The sequence below is a fragment of the Bombina bombina genome, chromosome 6 (genome assembly GCF_027579735.1).
Source record: "Bombina bombina isolate aBomBom1 chromosome 6, aBomBom1.pri, whole genome shotgun sequence".
Taxonomy (NCBI): domain Eukaryota; kingdom Metazoa; phylum Chordata; class Amphibia; order Anura; family Bombinatoridae; genus Bombina; species Bombina bombina.
Window position 1 is genome coordinate 832,139,470 of NC_069504.1, and position 20,960 is coordinate 832,160,429.

Genomic DNA, 20,960 nt, shown 5'->3' on the forward strand with positions numbered 1-20,960 from the left:
ATTGATGTACAAAGCTTTAAAGTTCCTTATTGTGTGTGTGTGTGTGGGGGGGGGGGTGTTACCCCAGACATTGATCTGTATTTTGCTATAAAATGCAACTAAAAGTGAACAGTCAGACTACATACACACGCAGACATACTTGTTTATAATGTAAAACCTAGGGCATTTAATGGGAAAAACATTACATTAAAGTGATAGTAAATCCTAGTGTTTGTGAAACGCTAGGATTTACCAGTGCAACAAATAAAGGGGACGTTTAGTCATGAAATATAAAATACTTCATGCTGAAAGTTCCTATATTTGCAGCGTTCATGCGCTGAACGCCTCAGGCCTCCCACGGCAGAACGCTATTTTGCATTGAGGTGATCTTAGCCAATAGCATGCTAGCTATCCGGGATAATGCAAGCTAGGAGGCCTGAGACGCTCAGCACTTTGAATGCTGCAGGCAAATAAAGGAACCTTCAGCATGAAGTATTTTATAGGATTTACTATCACTTTAATGCAATTGTTTCAGTTCCCAATCAAGATTTAAAATTCATGGCAATTTTGAAATGAAATGCCTCCACCCGACAGATTTTAATGATAGCACAAAATAACCTTGGGGGGGGGGGGGTCTCATTTTGGAATTTCCATGCCATTAAACATTTGATCTGAATGTTTTTGCCATTGACTATTTATATATATATATATATATATTAAAATTTAACAAGACAAACATAATATATAATATAGTGGTGAAAAAGGTTAAAAAATGAAATGATCAAACTTCCAATATAATTTAGAAAGCTAAAAAGGATCTGTAAAAATCATGATTCTAACAAATTGAAGTTACTTGTTTCAGTTAGTATAGATTAAACAGTGCTTAAAATGAAAGGAGATTTATCCGTTTTTGTTTTTACAGTACATACCGGTTGATTGCATGAATTGGAGGCGGCGGTGCACAGGCGAGGCGGGCACAGGCATAGTAGTCGCCAATTGACTCAATGATACTCGCAACCACAGCACTAAGCATACCGATGACACCAGCGGCAGAGACTGTTGGTAGACCCCACTGAACTGCAAATAAATGGGAATAAAAACAAAAACAGAATGATTAATGTGGGTAAAAAACAGTAAGTTAGTTCGTATATGGTGCATGAAACAATATTTTTCTTTGATGTTTCAGAGAATACAACTTTTCAATTTATTTCAATTATCTAATTTGCTTCATTCTTTTGGTATACTTTGTTGAAAAGCATACCTAGGTAGGCTCAATAGCTGGCTGCTAATTGGTGGCTGCACACATATGCATGTTATCATTGGCTTACCAATGTGTTCAACTAGCTCACAGTAGTGCATTGCTGCCCCTTCAACAAAGGATAACAAGAGAATGAAACAAAATTGATAATAGAAGTAAAATTGTTTAAAACTGTATGGTCCATCTAAAGCAAAGATTTGTTTTGGGTTTCATGACCCTTTAAGTGTCTTGCACAATATCTGCATTCCCAAGCACTTATGCTGGCTAAATTCCATTTCACTTTTCTAATTCTCAAGAATGGTTAACCAACCAAATGTAACATTCACTAGAAAACAGATGGGTTAACTCAATGTTTCAAGCACAGTGATTAACTCACAGATTTAAAGGAACATTTTAATGCAAAAATAAAATGCTCTTACTCAATAGACCATCTTATTTCAAGACAAGTGTCCCTTGAAACCTGTGTGTTTAACCTTTTGCAAAAGGGTGTGAACATAAATCTCAAGTCCCGCTGAACACAAGGCTTCTCCTGAGCAGAGCATAACTGGAGAGCCAATAAGAAGAGGCATACGACTGTAGACACAAGTAATTGGCAGTGAAATTACTTAGGAGCTGCAATCTGTTGCAGCTCCAAGCAGGACTTTAGCTGTCACCTTGAGCACTAAATGTATAAGATTCTTACAAACATTGCTGCCATATGGTGTTCAAGACACAAATCAGCTCATGAGCCTAGCTCAGTTTGCTTTTGTTAAACAAAAATATTTTTGAACAAAGGATACCAAAGGAAAGATTCAGATGTTATAGTGAAAGAAAAATTGAAAATTAATTTAAAATTTACGCACTTCCAATTTAGGAAAGTTTGCTTTTGACTTTTCTGTCCCGGTCAGAAAACGTTTAAGCAAAAATCTATATATGCAGACAAATAACAGGCACCAATTACTGAGTATAATACAAATGAAATTTTATCTGGGGTAAACTTTTTACATGAAAATAAAACACACTTGATATAAATTCTGTAATTGGCTGCAAATAACATTCTGAGTAGGGATGGGCGAATGTGTTTAGATTCGAATTTGAATGTTAGAACAAATGTTATTGTAGAAATTTGATTTACATTATCGAATGTTGAAAGAACGAATATTCATAAAAATTCTGTAATCGAATGCTATTTACAGTTTTCGAACGTTCATTTCGATTTCGAATGTTCACAATTAGATTCAATGTCCACATTCGAAATTTCGAATGTAACATTCAATTTAACAAATACTATTCAGAAACTCAATAGTTCATGTGGTAGCGAATTTAGTAAATTGATAATAGATACAAATATATAAATTTTAATGTTTCTATTTCCTATATTGCATAATTTGAATATAACATTTAAAGAAAGCATTAGAAATACTATTACAAATATATAAAGTCGAATCTTTCAAATTCAAATATTGCATCATTGATTCAAATTAGAAAAATTTGAATCAAATATTACATTTGAAGAAAGCATTAGAAATACTATTACATTAAACGAATGTTAGAATTTTGTACAAACATTTGAAATTCAAAACTAATTAACAAAATGTTGCAAAACATTTGCCTATACCTAATTCTGAGGTACAGGTAGGGAAAAAAAAAAGATTTGATCCCCTGCTGATTTTGTACGTTTGCCCCCCTGAAAAAGAAATGATCAGTCTATAATTTTAATGGTAGGTTTATTTGAACAGTGAGAGACCAAACAACAACAAAAAAATCGAGAAAAACGCATTTTAAAAAAACTTACAAAAATTGATTTGCATTTTAATGAGTGAAATAATTATTTGACCCCTTTGCAAAATATGACTTAGTACTTGGTGGCAACAGTGGCAAAAGTCAGACGTTTCTTGTAGTTGGCCACCAGGTTTGAACACATCTCAGGAGGGATTCTGTCCTCATCTTTGCAGATCCTCTCCAAGTCATTAAGGTTTCGAGGCTGACATTTGGCAACTCAAACCTTCAGCTTCCTCCACAGATATTCTATGAGATTAAGGTCTGGAGACTGGCTAGGCCACTCTAGGACTTTAATGTGCTTCTTCTGGGCTTTCTTGAGCAGGGGGACCTTGCGGGCGCTGCAGGATTTCAGTCCATCACAGCGTAGTGTGTTACCAATTGTTTTCTTGGTGACTATGGTCCCAGCTGCCTTGAGATAATTGACAAGAGCCTCCCATGTAGTTCTGGGCTGATTCCTCACCGTTTTCATGATCATTGAAACTCCACGAGGTGAGATCTTGCATGGAGCCCCAGGCCGAGGGAGATTGACAGTTATTTTGCATTTCTTCCATTTGCAAATAATCACACCAACTGTTGTCACCTTCTCACCAAGCTGCTTGTCGATGGTCTTGTAGCCCATTTCAGCCTTGTGTAGGTCAACAATCTTGTCCCTGACATCCTTGGACAGCTCTTTGGTCTTGGCCATGGTGGAGAGTTTGGAATCTGATTGATTGCTTCTGTGGACAGGTGTCTTTAATACAGGTAACAAGCTGAGATTAGGAGCGCTCCCTTTAAGACAGTGCTCCTAATCTCAGCTCGTTACCTGTATAAAAGACACCTGGGAGACAGAAATCTTGCTGATTGATAGGGGATCAAATACTTATTTCACTCATTAAAATGGAAATCAATTTATAACTTTTTTGAAATGCGTTTTACTGGGATTTTTTTGTTGTTATTCTGTATTTCACTGTTCAAATAAAACTACCATTAAAATTATAGACTGATCATTCCTTTGTCATTGGGCAAACCTAAAAAATTAGCAGGGGATCAAATATTTTTTTTCCCCTCACTGTAAACAGTGTAGGGTTAGCATGTCTTTTCTAAGATTCTAAACTATTTGAAGACTTCAGATCACTTGCAAAAAAAAAAAAAAGATGCCATTTTTAAAACCTCCATAAAATTCCATAAAATGTATAAGATTTTACTCTTATGTGAACATTTAATTATAAATAAAAAAATTATGAATGTAATGTCCCTTTAAAGTAAACAAAATATGTAAAATTTCATAACATATTTTAACAGTACTTAAAAGGAGCATTAAAAGCTTTGAGATGGTAATATAAAATTATAAATTTTATATATATAAATATATATATATATATATATATATATATATATATATATATATATATATATATATATATATATATATATATATATATATATATATATATATATATATATATATATATAATCTGCAATATACGTTCATTGTTTAGTTTGTTTCCTTTTCATGTAATTCCATTAAGGAAGTCTGAGCTTTTCAGTTACTGTTAGAAATGGAAGTGCAAATGAAATGATAATCAAACAGCGCCAAGATATATACAACCACACAAGCTCCTCTCAAATAGGCGAGATCTCCCAACCAGATCTCAAAGAGAGAACAAGAAAAAAGCCAAGAAGGAGCGCTACAATAACCCTATTAGGGATGGGTGCTTAAGGTGGTGTCCACGATAAATATATACGGATTGCGTGATAATAACTCTATAGTATATTAAATTGGAATAAAATTTAATGAGGATGCAATAAATTTCTAAACAGTGGTAACAAAAAACAATATAAAAAATCTTTTAAAACAATTGTAAAACCATGCTTGAAGTAACTGTGGGATGTCTACTGAACCTGACTTTAGGCTAAATCTGATAATTCAAATGACTTATAGTCAATTAAGAATACAGATGAAATTCAGATAAAATACAAATAAAATTGCTAATCAAAGCAAATATGTGCAAATATGTGGTGAATATTCAACAAGAGATATGCAATGTCTAGTATAATAAACAATCCAAATGGATGTCCATAGAAGAGTCCCAAGATGAAATGTCCCAATGTTAAACCCAATCCTATTTATATTGGAGTGATGGTGAGGTGAATCCAAATCCGTGTTAAATGTGAAAAAATAAAAAACTGTAATCTGAAAAAACTGAATGACAAAGCAAAAAATAGCAAAAATATAAAATTTAAAATATGTGAAAAATTTTTGAAAAAAATTAGTATATTCGTAAAATTAATAAAAAGTTGAAAAACTATGATTGAAAAATGTGGTTAAAAAAGAGAAGGTGTACACCTAGGAAATGGAATATATAACCAAATATATATCCTAAAAATGATCCTTAAAAATAAAAGATAAAAAATAGAAAAGATAGAAAAATAAAAATGATGTGGATAGTGCTGAGGATATGCCCTCAGATAATCCCAAAAACGATCCTTAATATCCCAAATGTAGAAGAAATTAGTGTTAGTGATCAAATGCTTTCAAACTAATAGTTCATCCAAATGTAAATGAGATTGGTAACGTCATATGCCTATAAAGAAATAAAAAAAAAATAAAAAAAAATAAAAAATGGACATAGTGCAATAAAGCTACTAAATAGGAATAATGTAAGTAATGTACTCACCAAATGAACCTGAGCCGTAATACCAGTGTCAATCTACGCGTTTCGGTCCGCAGGGACCTTTCTCAAGACTGGTAACGGCTTGTATGGCAATCCTACCTTAAATGATTGATCTTGGCCAATTAGGCATTTCGAAAATTGCGCCATAAAATTCGCACAAAAAAACTATTCTGACTGGGGGTAATCCATATTTAATACTTTCTATATGCCCTGGAAGTGTTTTGGTCTGAATAGGTTATGTTTCCTATTAATAGCTACCTTCGTGGATATCCGCGGTATATACTGCTTACCGGATGTTTTTGCCGGATATGTGATCTGACCAGAAGTGACGTTGTGTCCTATGCGTACACTTCCGGTCTTGCGCCATCAAGTTGCGATATCTATTTAGGCGCTTATATTACATCAGCATCGGGCAGATGGCTTAATAGGGATTGCTAAACCGGGAGTATTAAACATACTAAAAAATATACTATAATTCCCCTAATAATATGTAAGTGGTATTTACGGGGGGTATTAATGGCTCAGGTTTCATGGTGTGAAATTGGTAAAAGTTATAAGAGTTACAAAAAGGTAAATAGTGAGTTAAAATCACATAACTATAGATGGATAAGCATATCATGAATAGCATTGGATATACATACATCTAATGATATAATAAACCAAAGCTAGTGATAGAAATAAATATAGAAATAAATATAAATATAAAACTCTGACCTATTAATGGTACATACATATATATATATAATATAATATATTAGAGCTACAGCTCTTGGATTAAATGTATATAAAAGATGGGTTTAACTTCATAGGCTGACCCTAATGGTAGTGGATAATCCATACCTAAACCTTAAAATTGATATCCATATGTGAACCTTAAATTAGGTAGGTATTACAATTATTAAATAACTATTAAGTCACTATTAAGTAACTATACATGTATTAAACATAATGGTGGTTTAAAATCCAACCTTAAAACAATCTTACAAGACAATTATAAGAAAATTATAAAACATATCCAACATATCCAATTTCACACCATGAAACCGTAACCATTAATACCTCCCGTAAATACCACTTACATATTATTATTATTAGGTGAATTATAGTATATTTTTTAGTATAATGTTTAATACTCCTGGTTTAGCAATCCCTATTAAGCCATCTGCCCGATGCTGCTGTAATATACGCGCCTAAATATATATCGCAACTTGATGGCGCAAGACCGGAAGTGTACGCATAGGACACAACGTCACTTCCGGTCAGATCACATATCCGGCAAAAAGATCCGGTAAGCAGTATACACCGCGGATATCCACAAAGGTAGCTATTAATAGGAAACATAACCAATTCAGACAAAAACACTTCCAGGGCATACAGGAAGTATAACATATGGATTACCCCCAGTCAGAATAGTTTTTTGGTGCGAATTTTATGGCGCAATTTTCGAAACGCCTAATTGGCCAAGATCAATCATTTAAGGTAGGATTGCCATACAAGCCGTTACCATTCTTGAAAAAGGTCCCTGCGGACCGAAACGCGTAGATTGACACTGGTATTACGGCTCAGGTTTATTTGGTGAGTACATTACTTACATTATTCCTATTTAGTAGCTTTATTGCACTATGTCCATTTTTTATTTCTTTATAGGCATATGACGTTACCAATCTCATTTACATTTGGATGAACTATTAGTTTGAAAGCATTTGATCACTAACACTAATTTCTACTACATTTGGGATATTAAGGATCGTTTTTGGGATTATCTGAGGGCATATCCTCAGCACTATCCACATCATCTCTATTTTTTATTTTTCTATCTTTTCTATTTTTTATCTTTTATTTTTAAGGATCATTTTTGGGATATATATTTGGTTATATATTCCATTTCCTAGGTGTACACCTTCTCTTTTTTAACCACATTTTTCAATCACAGTTTTTCAACTTTTTATTAATTTTACGAATATACTAATTTTTTTCAAAATTTTTTCACATATTTTAAATTTTATATTTTTGCTATTTTTTGCTATTTTTTGCTTTGTCATTCACAGTTTTTTCAGATTACAGTTTTTGATTTTTTCACATTTAACACGGATTTGGATTCACCTCACCATCACTCCAATATAAATAGGATTGGATTTAACATTGGGACATTTCATCTTGGGACTCTTCTATGGACATCCATTTGGATTGTTTATTATACTAGACATTGCATATCTCTTGTTGAATATTCACCACATATTTGCTTTGATTAGAAATTTTATTTGTGTTTGATCTGAATTTCATCTGTATTCTTAATTGACTATAAGTCATTTGAATTATCAGATTTAGCCTAAAGTCAGGTTCAGTAGACATCCCACAGTTACTTCAAGAATGGTTTTACAATTGTTTTAAATGTATTTTTATATTGTTTTATATGTTACCACTGTTTAGACATTTATTGCATCCTCATTAAATTTTATTCCAATTTAATATACTATAGAGTTATTATCACGCAATCTGTATATAGAAATGGAAGTGCAGAAACACTGTTATATTCCACACAGTCATTGGCTGCACACTCTTGTGACCTATTTATAACCCTCCCTAAATGGCCACAGCAGAGAAGGTAACCTAAGTTACCACGTGGCAGCTCCCATTGTTTTAGAGACTAAAACTTAACACTTATTTTGCCAATATTTAAACAGTTAATGAAATTTTAAAAGATACATCTACATGTTATTCTCAAACTAATATCTTTTTTGAATGCATTATTCTATCTAGCATTTAGTGTTTTAATGTCCGTTTAACGGGCAAATCACAAGCATTTCAAGGATATACCTATTGAAAAGCCAGATAGATACCACGTTTCTGGTCTTTTTTTGTTGTGTTCAAAAAGGGGTAAAAATACATGACAATACAGTCAAAAAGTGGTCTATGAGTAAGGCGGTAGCTGAAATGCGTAAGACCGCTGCTGCTCTGAAGCCTTTTGAATGGGTTTGTTTTTATTTGACGATAACGGAACTTAATAGTTTATAAATGCTATGTTTTAATATTTTACCTGCTGCCCTGCCATGCTTTTTTTTTTTTTTTGGTGAATGTGCTGTAAAAATACATGACCCTCTTTTCTGATCTAACCACCAATCATGTAAAATGCTGCAGGCTCAGGTCAATTTCACCATATTTAACAATGATTAAGGCCACTCATCTTTAGTGGGAGTGTAACAAGCCCACTTTTCAGAAGAATTTTACAGCAAAAGCAGGCAAATGTTTTATTTTCCATAGACATTTTGGGCTAGATTACAAGTGGAGAACTACTTATCGCTCCTGAATTAACACTGCAAGAAGTAAGCTTTTTGCAGGTGTTGGGTAGCGCGGATATTACAAAATGAAAGTGAAAAGTGGGAAAAAAAACCTAAAACCCTTATTCGTGCACTAACCCGACATTCTTTGTTCTTCACATAGAATATGTTCTATTTAGTTTTAAATATATATATATAAATAAATTATTGTTATTATGATATATAGGTATATATATATATATATATATATATATATATATATATATATATATATATATATATATATATATATATATTCTAAAATACTTAGAACATATTCCCCTAAGTGAAGAACATTGAAATGTGAAATATGTACAGGAAATACATTAACTCTTTATTAAATATGAATTGGATAAATATGTACACACACACAAATATATATATATATATATATATATATATATACACATAAATACACACAAATACATATGCATGTCTAAATATGTATGCATGTATCTGTTCAAGTCCTTTTTTTCCCATAACACCTGAGACCTCATATCTTTCAGCCCTTATAAAACCAACAGTTAGCTCTCTGCTTGCAATCTAGCCCTTTATCATGTGATATTTTGAAATAAATGACCCCTCAAAGGGAAATGTAACCCCAAAGTGTTATTTTATTTTGGATAGAACATACAATTTTAAACTAGCTAGCTAAACACATCTAGTTAGCCAATCACAAGAGACAAATGCATGCAGGCACCAATCAGCAGCTAGCTCCCACTAGTGTAGTATACGTGCGTATTCTTTTTCAACAAGGGATACAAAGAAAACAAGTACATTTGAAAACAGAAAAAGTGTCTTAAAATGACATGCTCTATCTGAATCATGCAAGTTTAAATTTTCAGTTTCCTATCCCTTTAAATTTAATAAGGATGTTGCTAATGTTGAAAGGATTCAAACTATTACTTACATGGGTAAGGGACTTTAAACCAAGGAGCCACAGTCAGGACTCCTTTCCTGGCATCTGTGCGGGCATAAAAACCATATTTGGAGCTATCAGGTGGGAAAACATCAGTTACTGTGAAGATGAAGCACAAAAGCCAGGACACAAGGATCGCCATGATAATCTGAAAGAGCAAAGACATTGCACCAATTGTAAACATATTAGAAAAAATATATATTTGGGTTAGTCAGTCACTTAAATCTATTTTTCTTTCATCTAATTAGTTCACTGTTAAGATCAAGGGCATTCAATTTTTTGTTTATTTTTTTTTTAAATAAAAAGGCCTCCTTGCAATTGTTTCCATTAAATTGCAGTAAATTAAATGTACAAAATCTACTTATTTAAAGGGACATAATACCCATATGCTAAATCACTTGAAAGTGATGCAGCATAACTGTAAAAAGCTGACAAGAAAATATCTCCTGAACATCTCTATGTAAAAAAGGAAGATATTTTACCTCAAAATTTCAAGCTGCATAAAAATGCATGCTCTATCTGAATAATGAAAGAAAAAAATTGGGTTTAGTATCCCTTACAAAAGTAAGTACTCTGGTAACAGTTATACTTCAGCTACTGTCCAGCTGCAAGTTGAAAAAAATAAAAATAAAAAAAAGCCAATTAACATCAGCAGTGCTGAAGTCATACTATGCTTTGCTGTGATCTCATGAGTTCATAGTAAACTTCCATAACTGAATAGGAAAACAACATGACTGTGCCTGCACATGCCAGATGCAGACTCCCTAGCTTGTCCTGGGACAAGCACCCTGGCTGACTGCTTAAAGGGACAGTTTACTCAAAAATGTTCTCCCCTTTAATTTGTTCCCAATGATCGACTTTACCTGCTGGAGTGTATTAAATTGTTTACAAGCATTTCCATTACCCTTATATTGGCATTTAAAATAGTTTATTTAGCCTGTGGTATCCCCACCCGTACTGAAAGATTTTGGCCTTGTGGCCAAGCTGTGTTAACACAGCCAGCAGAAGAAATTACACTTCCAGTGGGTTATAGAAGAGATAAGGTAATACAATTTTAATTTTCCATTGTTCTCTCCAAGTATTGGTGATTGGTTTATGGACAGATATAAGATAAAGAAGCAGGTATATGTACACAATGTGATTATAACAACAAGCTCAACCCATTTTATTAGGTTGTGGCTTCATAACACAAAACTAGCTAATTCAAATACACAAATAAACCTTAAAAATGCAAATCTCATACATTTTATACTCTGCAGCTGGTAAAAAAGTAATTGGAAACACATTAAGGGAAAAACAATTTTATAGTATACTGTCCCTCTAAAGTCTCCTTACAGCGGGGTGTGAATACTTAGGAAATTTGAGGTAAAATATCTTCCGTTTTTACATAGAGATGTTCAGGTGATATTTCTAGTCCGCTTATAAAGATATGATGCACCTCTTTTTTGTGCTTCAACATTTGAGTATCATGTCCCTTTAAAATAAAGATAACAAAATTTATGCTTACCTGATAAATTTCTTTCTTTTGCGATGTACCGAGTCCACTGTTTCATCCTTACTTGTGGGATATTATCCTTCCTAACAGGAAGTGGCAAAGAGAGCACCCACAGCAGAGCTGTCTATATAGCTCCCCCCTTAACTTCACCCCCCAGTCATTCGACCGAAGGCCAAGGAAGAAAAAGGAGAAACTATAAGGTGCAGAGGTGACTGAAGTTTTCAATAAAAAATACTGTCTGTCTTGAATAGACAGGGCGGGCCCTGGACTCGGTACATCGCAAAAGAAAGAAATTTATCAGGTAAGCATAAATTTTGTTTTCTTTTGCAAGATGTACCGAGTCCACAGTTTCATCCTTACTTGTGGGATACCAATATCAAAGCTTTAGGACACGGATAAAGGGAGGGACAAGACAGGAACCTAAACGGAAGGCACCACTGCTCGCAAAACCTCTCCCCCAAAAATAGCCTCCGAAGAAGCAAAAGTATCAAATTTGTAAAATTTGGAAAAAGGTATGAAGCGAAGACCAAGTCGCAGCCTTACAAATCTGTTCAACAGAAGCATAATTTTTAAAAGCCCATGTGGAAGCCACCGCTCTAGTGGAGTGATCTGTAATTCTTTCAGGAGGCCGCAGTCCAGGAGTCTCATAAGCCAAACGGATGATGCTTTTCAGCCAAAAGGAAAGAGAGGTAGCCGTAGCCTTTTGACCTCTACGCTTACCAGAATAGACAACAAACAAAGAAGATGTTTGACGAAAATCTTTGGTTGCCTGTAAATAAAACTTCAAAGCACGAACCACGTCCAAGTTGTGCAACAGACGTTCCTTCTTAGAAGAATGATTAGGACACAGAGAAGGAACAACAATTTCCTGATTGATATTCCTGTTAGTAATAACCTTAGGGAGGAACCCAGGTTTGGTAGGCAAAACCACTTTATCAGCATGGAAAACAAGATAAGGCGAGTCACATTGTAACGCAGTTGGTTAAGAAACTCTTCGAGCTGAAGAGATAGCAACTAGAAAAAGAACTTTCAAAGATAGAAGCTTAATATCTATGGAATGCATGGGTTCAAACGGAACCCCCTGCAGAACTTTAAGAACTAAATTTAGACTCCATGGCGGAGCAACAGGTTTAAACACAGGCTTGATTCTAAATAAAGCCTGACAGAAAGCCTGAACGTCTGGGACATCTGCCAGACGCTTTGCAATAGAATAGACAAAGCAGATATCTGTCCTTTTAAGGAACTAGCTGACAATCCTTTCTCCAATCCCTCTTGGAGAAAAGACAAAACCCTAGGAATCCTGATCTTACTCCATGAGTAACCTTTGGATTCGCACCAAAAAAAGATATTTACGCCACATCTGATGATTTTCCTGGTGACAAGCTTTTGAGCCTGAATCAAGGTATCTATGACCGACTCAGAGAAACCCTGCTTTGATAAAATCAAGCGTTCAATCTCCAAGCAGTCAGTTGCAGAGAAATTAGATTTGGATGCTTGAACGGACCTTGAATCAAAAGGTCCTGCCTCAATGGCAGAGACCATGGTGGCAGAGATGACATGTCCACCAGGTCTGCATACCAAGTCCTGCGTGGCCACCCAGGTGCTATCAAAATCACTGAAGCCCTCTCCTGTTTTATTCTGGCAATCAGACGCGGAAGGAGAGAAAATGGTGGAAACACATAAGCCAGGTTGAACGACCAGGGTACTGCTAGAGCATCTATCAGTACTGCCTGAGGATCCCTTGACCTGGACCCGTAACAAGGAAGTTTGGCGTTCTGATGAGACGCCATGAGTTCCAATTCTGGTGTGCCCCATAGCTGAACCAGTTGTGCAAACCCGTCCGGATGAAAAGTCTGATGACTTAGAAAATCAGCCTCCCAGTTCTCTACCCCTGGGATATAGATTGCTGATAGATGGCAAGAGTGAGTCTCTGCCCATCGGATTATCCTGGAAACTTCTATCATCGCTAAGGAACTCCTTGTTCCCCCCTGATGATTGATATAAGCCACAGTCGTGATGTTGTCCGACTGAAATCTGATGAATCTGGCCGAAGCCAGCTGAGGCCATGCCTGAAGAGCATTGAATATCAATCTTAATTCCAGAATATTTATCGGAAGGAGGGCCTCCTCCTGAGTCCACAAACCCTGTGCTTTCAGGGAATTCCAGACTGCACCCTAGCCCAGAAGGCTGGCGTCCGTCGTCACTATAACCCACACTGGCCTGCGGAAACACATTCCCTGGGACAGGTGATCCTGTGACAACCACCAAAGAAGAGAATCTCTGGTCTCCTGGTCCAGATTTATCTGAGGAGATAAATCTGCATAATCCCCATTCCACTGACTGAGCATGCATAGTTGCAGTGGTCTGAGATGTAAGCGAGCAAACGGAACTATGTCCATTGCCGCTACCATTAGTCCGATTACCTCCATACACTGAGCCACTGACGGCCAAGGAATGGAATGAAGAGCTCGGCAGGTGGCTAGAATCTTTGATTTCCTGACCTCCGTCAGAAATATTTTCATGTCCACCGAGTCTATCACCTTCCACCCATGAGATCTTAGAAAGGCCAACATGAAGTCCGTGAGAGACTTGGCTAGTTGGAAAGTCGACGCTCGAATTAGAATGTCGTCTAGATAAGGCGCCACTGCTATGCCCCGCGGCCTTAGAACCGCCAGAAGGGACCCTAGCACCTTTGTGAAAATTATGGGAGCCATGGCCAACCCGAAGGGAAGAGCCACAAACTGGTAATGCTTGTCCAGAAAGGCAAACTGAGGAATTGGTGATCTTTGTTGACGGTTTAGGATCTTGAGCTCTAGGATTGGTCTGAAGGTTCCCCCTTTTTTGGGAACCACAAACAGATTGGAGTAGCGTAAGAACGCCTCTCTTTTTGTCTGGTTTACAGACAATTGCAAAAGATGGAATCTCCCCCTTGGAGGAGAATCTTTGAAATCTAGAAGATGGTTACGATTTCTACAGCCCAGGAGTCCTGACCGTCTCTTGCCCAAGCCTGAGCAAAGAAAGAAAGTCTGCCCCCTACTAGATCCGCTCCCGGATTGGCAGGGGAAGAAGAAGCGGGACCACCTTTGAAGTTTCGAAAGGAATGAAAATTATTTTGTTTGGTCCTCATCTTATTTGACTTATCCTGAGGGAGGGCATGACCCTTCCCTCCAGTGATATCTGAAATGATCTCTTTCAGTTCAGGCCCGAATAGGGTCTTACACTTGAAAGGGATGGTCAAAAGCTTAGATTTTGACGACACATCAGCCAACCAGGACTTACGCCATAACGCTCTACACGCTAAAATGGCAAAACATGAATTCTTGCCACTAATTTAGCCAGATGAAAAGCGGCATCTGTAATAAAAGAATTAGCTAGCTTAAGAGCCCTCTCCACCTGAAGAGCCTCTTCCAGAGACTCGAACCAAAAGGCAGCTGCAGTGATTACAGGAACAATGCACGCTTTAGGCTGGAGAAGAAAACCCTGATGAACAAAAACTTTTTTTAGGAGACCCTCTAATTTTTTATCCATAGGATCTTTGAGAGCACAACTGTCCTCAATAGGTATAGTTGTACACTTAGCCAGAGTAGAAATCGCTCCCTCCACCTTAGGGACCGTCTGCCACGAGTCCCGCATGGTGTCGGATATGGGAAACATCTTCTTAAAAATAGGAGGGGGAGCAAACGGAATACCTGGTCTATCCAACTCCTTAGTAGCAATGTCCGAAATCCTCTTAGGGACCGGAAAAACATCAGTGTAGACAGGAACCTCTAAATATTTGTCCATTTTACACAATTTCTCTGGAACTACAATAGGGTCACAATCATCCAGAGTCGCTAAAACCTCCCTGAGCAATAAGCGGGGGTGTTCTAGCTTAAATTTAAATGCCGTCATATCTGAATCTGTCTGAGGGAACATCTTTCCTGAATCAGAAATCTCTCCCTCAGAGAGCAAATCCCTCACCCCTATCTCTGAACATTGTGAGGGTACATCGGATACGGCTACTAAAGCGTCAGAAGGCTCAGCATTTGTTCTTAACCCAGAGCTACTGCGCTTCCCTTGCAACCCAGGCAGTTTAGATAAAACCTCTGGGAGGGTAGAATTCATAACTGTGGCCATATCTTGCAAGGTGAAAGAATTAGACGCACTAGAGGTACTTGGCGTCGCTTGTGCGGGCGTTACTGGTTGTGACACTTCGGGAGAACTAGATGGTATAACCTGATTTCCTTCTGTCTGAGAATCATCCAGTGCCAAACTTTTATAAGTCAAAATATGCTGTTTGCAATTTATAGACATATCAGTACATGTGGGACACATTCTAAGAGGGGGATCCACAATGGCTTCTAAACATATTGAGCAAGGAGTTTCCTCAATGTCAGACATGTTGAACAGGCTAGTAATGAGACAAGCAAGCTTGGAAAACACTTTATTCATTGAAAAAACAACAGTTATCAAAAACGGTACTGTGCCTTTAAGAGAAATAAAGGCACACACAAACTGCAAAACTGCTTAAAAATACCTCAAATTTTTCGAAATTTTTACAGTAGATTCAACAAGCTTTAGGAAGATTGCACCACAAGCAAATTAAACAATTAACCCACAATTATGAAAACCGGATTGACAAGTGTCAAAAAAAGGGCAAAAACCCTGTCAGCACCTTGCCACAGCTCTGCTGTGGCGCCTACCTGCCCTTAGGGATTGGTAATGTGGGGATAAAGCTTCGATTTGGCCCAAGAAGTGTACCAGGACCCTCCGGTGTTGTGGCTTGCTGCTTGTGAGGACAAAATAACTGCGCAACTTAGGCGCAAAATTAGGCCCCGCCCATCTCACTCGATATTACTAATGCCTCCAAAAAAACACACCAAGCGTTATACCAGCCATGTGGGTTCTAAAAACTCCAAAAAGCCAAGTGTACCCTCAAAACAGTTGTCCCTTAAAGGATTATTAACAGCACTTCCCAAAACACACAACTGTTTGTTATAGCATTCAAACTGAGAGTCAACCATAAATATAGCCCTTTATGCAATCTTAGTAATGCCTGTCTATAGCTCTTAGGATTACTGCTTACCCTTACCCTCATGGGGATACTGTCAGCCTTTCTGAAATATCACAGTCTCTCCAGAAAAAATGACTGAACATACCATTTAAAAATAAACTCTTGCTTGAAGAAAAATAAAAATTAACAGTTTATCACCTCTTTCACTTTACCTTTCCTGCTTAGAGCCGGCAAAGAGAATGACTGGGGGGTGGAGTTAAGGGGGGAGCTATATAGACAGCTCTGCTGTGGGTGCTCTCTTTGCCACTTCCTGTTAGGAAGGATAATATCCCACAAGTAAGGATGAAACCGTGGACTCAGTACATCTTGCAAAAGAAATATTAATTCTTACACGCAAACACCAAAATGTACAATTATTTAGTGAGATAACACAGAAACCTAGATTTTGAAGACAGATGAAAACAAGGCGGCCTATCAAGTCTGCGCTTATTGCCTTCTGTAAAGTTTGTTTAATGAAGTCTAAGGGAATTCAGTAATGCTTGGGATATGCATAAGAATAACCTAACAGGCGATGTCATGAAACAACCACCTTTATATAAAAGAAATTTCATTACTTCCCACTCTCCAGCTTAATATGATCCCTTCTTCTGGTATTGCCGATTCTGTGAGAAGGGTTTTTATAATTAATTTACGCTTCCGATTGTGTCAGGGGCCTTGTCTGCTTAGGACCACCAGTTCTCTGTAGCTTCTGAGCGGTATTTTAATTATGTGTTTAACCCATTTGTAGGGGTTCAATACACAGCATTGCAGGGCCTCTATTATTAAAATTGCATGCTCTAAACAATTAGAGTATGTAATTTTCACTATAATGGCCCTTCAATAAATATGCACCAGAAATAATCACTGCATTTCAAAATAAATGTTACAAAAACATTTCAAATTGTCCTTGAAAAGTCTCAAGTGTTATCTACCCTGCTGTGACTAACTAGAAAGTAATATAAAAGAGTTCCTGCACATATCAAACAATCACTGTGCAATATGTAGGCAAGTTCTGAATTCCATTGCAAGAAATGCAATCCATCCTCCTTGGAACAATGGAAAAACACATGCTGTCAAAATCTGTTTCACTGGTCAAATGTGAATTATCAAACCATTTAGCTCCTGAAAATGTAATTCAGTTCTCTGGTAAAACCCTTGGGAAGAATGATATGTTACCGTCTGTTGCAGCGCCACATGCATGATCTGCAAATATAAAGCTGAGATATGCGGACACAAATATTTAATCACAATGGTGTTATCACTCACCGGGAACATTTTAAAGAGCTGAAACTTGTAGGCTGTCCATCCCTTCTTGGATTTGTAGATGGGTAGTGGCAATTTGACATTTCTGGCATATTGGGAGAAAAGCAGGACCAAAAAAATTGTTCTGATAAAGCAAAGAGAAAAGAAAAGATTAAAATTGTGTCATAGCTTATAAGGAGACTGCAATAACCATAAAAACATAATTTATTCTCACCTGTTAAATTAATTTATTTCATGGTGTTAGATTCCACAAGCCATTACTCCTGGGAATTAAACTCCTGGCCACTAGGAGGAGGCAAAGATTCCCAAAATTCCAAGAGTACTTAAATCCCTCCCACCTCTCTGTTATGCTAGTCTGACATATAGCCAAGCAGGGAGAAATAGGAAAGGAAAAAGCAGTGAAAATGAGGTGCAAACTAGAACTGCTGCCAGAAAATTATTAATTACGTAAAATTGAAAAATGGGAAAGTCTAGTGGACTCTAACCACCATGAAAGAAATGAACATATATGCATAAATTATGTTTTCTTTCATAAGATGGCAAAGACCATTAACTAATGCCCACCTAATTTGCAGACATTGCTGCCTGAAGGCCTTTCTTACCAAAAACCAGAATGGTAGAATTTAAAAAAAGGTATGCAAGGATGACCATGTTGCTGCCTTGCAAAGTTGTTCAGCAAAAGCCTTATTGTTGAAAACCCAGGAAGTGAAAACTGATCTAGTTGAACGGGCTGTAATGCATTTTGGGGAGACTGTAGGCCCACTTTAAAGAACATTTTTTTTCCAAGCGGTGACGTATGTATTAATAAATAAATACATAATACATGAGTGGTGAATATGTCACCACTTGAAATAAACCAATGTGGGCTGGCAATGGTTAGGGGCATGTATAACAGACTACTGAACCTTTTTATCCCGTATGATTTTACTATAAAAGTAAAGATACGGATATACATTTTTTTTTATATTTACAATGATTTCTTATTTAACTTCATGGTAGAAAATGACTGCTCGGAAAGAGACCTTGGTTTGAGGAAAAAGAGAACTCTTTTGAATGTTGATTTTCCAACCATGCTTGTGAAGAAACAACAAAAGCTTGTCAGAATGAGATACAGCTAAAGGTAAAGCCAGAGCCTGAACCAAGTTATCATCAAAGTATCATAATACCTTGAAGCCCTTTATACACCAGATTTCCAAGAACTTTGGTAAAAAAAAAAATCTGGGAGCTGTAGCTAGGACAAATGGAAGAGCAACAAACAGAAAGTGTTTGTCCTGGAAGGAAAACCTTAGAAACTGGTAGTGGTCTAAGTGGATAGGAGAATGAAGGTAAGCATCGTTCGAATCTATTTTGGACATTTATTGTCCATGCTGAACTAAAGCTAGAACAGTCCGAATTGCTTACATCTTTTGAAACAGATTTCAGAGAAACTTGTTTAGAGATTTTACATCTAGAAAAGGCCTGTAAGTCAATTTTTCTTGGGAACAACAACCAGGTTCTAACACAGGTACTTGAACTATTATCCCCCATAAATTACAGATATTTAACACATTGGAAAAAGGATTTTACCTTTACAGGGTCCTCTTAAATGTGGGACAGTAGAATCTTTCCTCTAGAAGGCCTTTATTAAAAGCCTACTCTGACCCTGGGGTCTTGAACAGATTGAGACCATATCTCTTGAAAAAAGGCGTAATCTGCCACCTACCAGAAGAGAATCTGAATCAGGGGCCACATCTTCAAGCAGATTTGGAGGTGGTAGAAGGCTTTTTTTGACAGTTTGGCCTTATTCCAATTGAGACTAGACTTCCAAGAGATTCTGGAAGAATCCTGTTTTTGAGATGAAGACGACAACTTTTTGTTCCTCGATTGACTAAAGCAATAAAAACAACTGAATGTTCTTTTTTTTCCCTTAGACATTTAGGGCTCCATGTACGAATCGGCAAGAGCTGCTCCGGTGCCCTTGCGGGGCAGGTTCGCATAGGCCAGAGGTGGCAAAGAAAAATCGCTCTAGGTGATCGACAGTCCCTTCACTTGCGTGAATAAAGGGGCGGGCATTAAACACTCATCAGAGTGTGTAATGATACATATGGGCCAGCGGATCAACAGATCTGCTGCCGGTATGCAGTGAACGCGGGCGGGACAGCTTCACAATTTGAGAAGCTGTCCGTCCGCCTTTTAATACATGGGGCTCTTTGTCCTGAAGGAGAAAGACTCAATTTTCTACAGTCACAGCTGAAACGATAGGGTCTAGACAAAACAAATTTTCCATGAAAAGGACAAGATAAAAGGCTGATTTTGCAAACCAGGTAAGCTGACCATGATTTCAACCACAAAGCCCTTCTGATCAGAACAGATAATACAAAAAAGAAAAGCTTTATCTTCAACATCACTTTAACAAGACCAAATTGCATGTGAGGTTTCTGGTTATGTTCCTATTTCAAAGAATCCATAAACTTCTACCAAGGAACTAAATACTATTGCACTGCAATTTACAATTCTTATTGCCCTTCAATTTAAATTTAAAATACTGATCATCACATCTTTGGGGAGTATATCACTATTAATCCATTATTCATAATTAGTAATACCTTGAAGTATTCTTTGTTATCATATTGAGTATTAAAAACACAAGATGAAACTACAAGTAGATAATAAAAAAAAAACAATTATGAGTAATAAAACAAATGTCCATTTAAAGAGGCAAAAGGGATTATCACATTGTTAATTGCTGACCTCCATATATCACTATTCTCAGAAATTGATTATATTATATTTTGAGCTTAGTCCCCCCAGGAGTTCTTGTGCCCAAATTTGAAGATCCAATGGACCTCCCTCTTGGCCAAAAAACAAACAAACTATCTTCACCTATTGGGGGAGATTTAACTCTTTCAATTATGGTCCATACCAAACTATCTTGGCTTTTATGGCATACCCGTTTAAAATGGGTAATCAATGGTGTAGTAAGGGAACCAGCTTTTATGTTTGACAAATGTTCTCTTCTTTGGGATCTGACCTCTTGGTCATGATTCCCACATACTGGACATGACATTCTATGCATGCTAGGATATAGACTGCATATGTAGTACGGCAGTTAATGCAATCTGGGGTGGCTGCTTTTGATATGCAGTAGTGTATATATAACTTGTAATGGGCTTTTTGTATCCCTCTGAGTTTTCATAATGCAATTACAGGGTAAAGATTTAAACATAACGAATGCATGAACTGCCATACTACATTTGCAGTCTATCGCCCAACGTGCATAGAATGTCAAAGATGTGATGATCA

At 36.7% G+C, this 20,960-nt stretch overlaps 1 protein-coding gene across 3 annotated transcripts in view; it reads right to left on the reverse strand.

The window, feature by feature from the left end:
- The window catches only part of SLC23A2 (solute carrier family 23 member 2), a 363,505-nt gene that overhangs the window by 12,787 nt on the left and 329,758 nt on the right, over positions 1-20,960 (reverse strand). For all 3 annotated transcript variants that reach the window (XM_053718194.1, XM_053718196.1, XM_053718195.1), the window contains 3 exons: positions 17,682-17,802; positions 9,880-10,036; positions 909-1,056 (listed from right to left, as the gene is read on the reverse strand). In XM_053718194.1, coding sequence (XP_053574169.1) covers positions 909-1,056; positions 9,880-10,036; positions 17,682-17,802 — 426 coding nt within the window. The remainder of the gene's footprint in view (positions 1-908; positions 1,057-9,879; positions 10,037-17,681; positions 17,803-20,960) is intronic.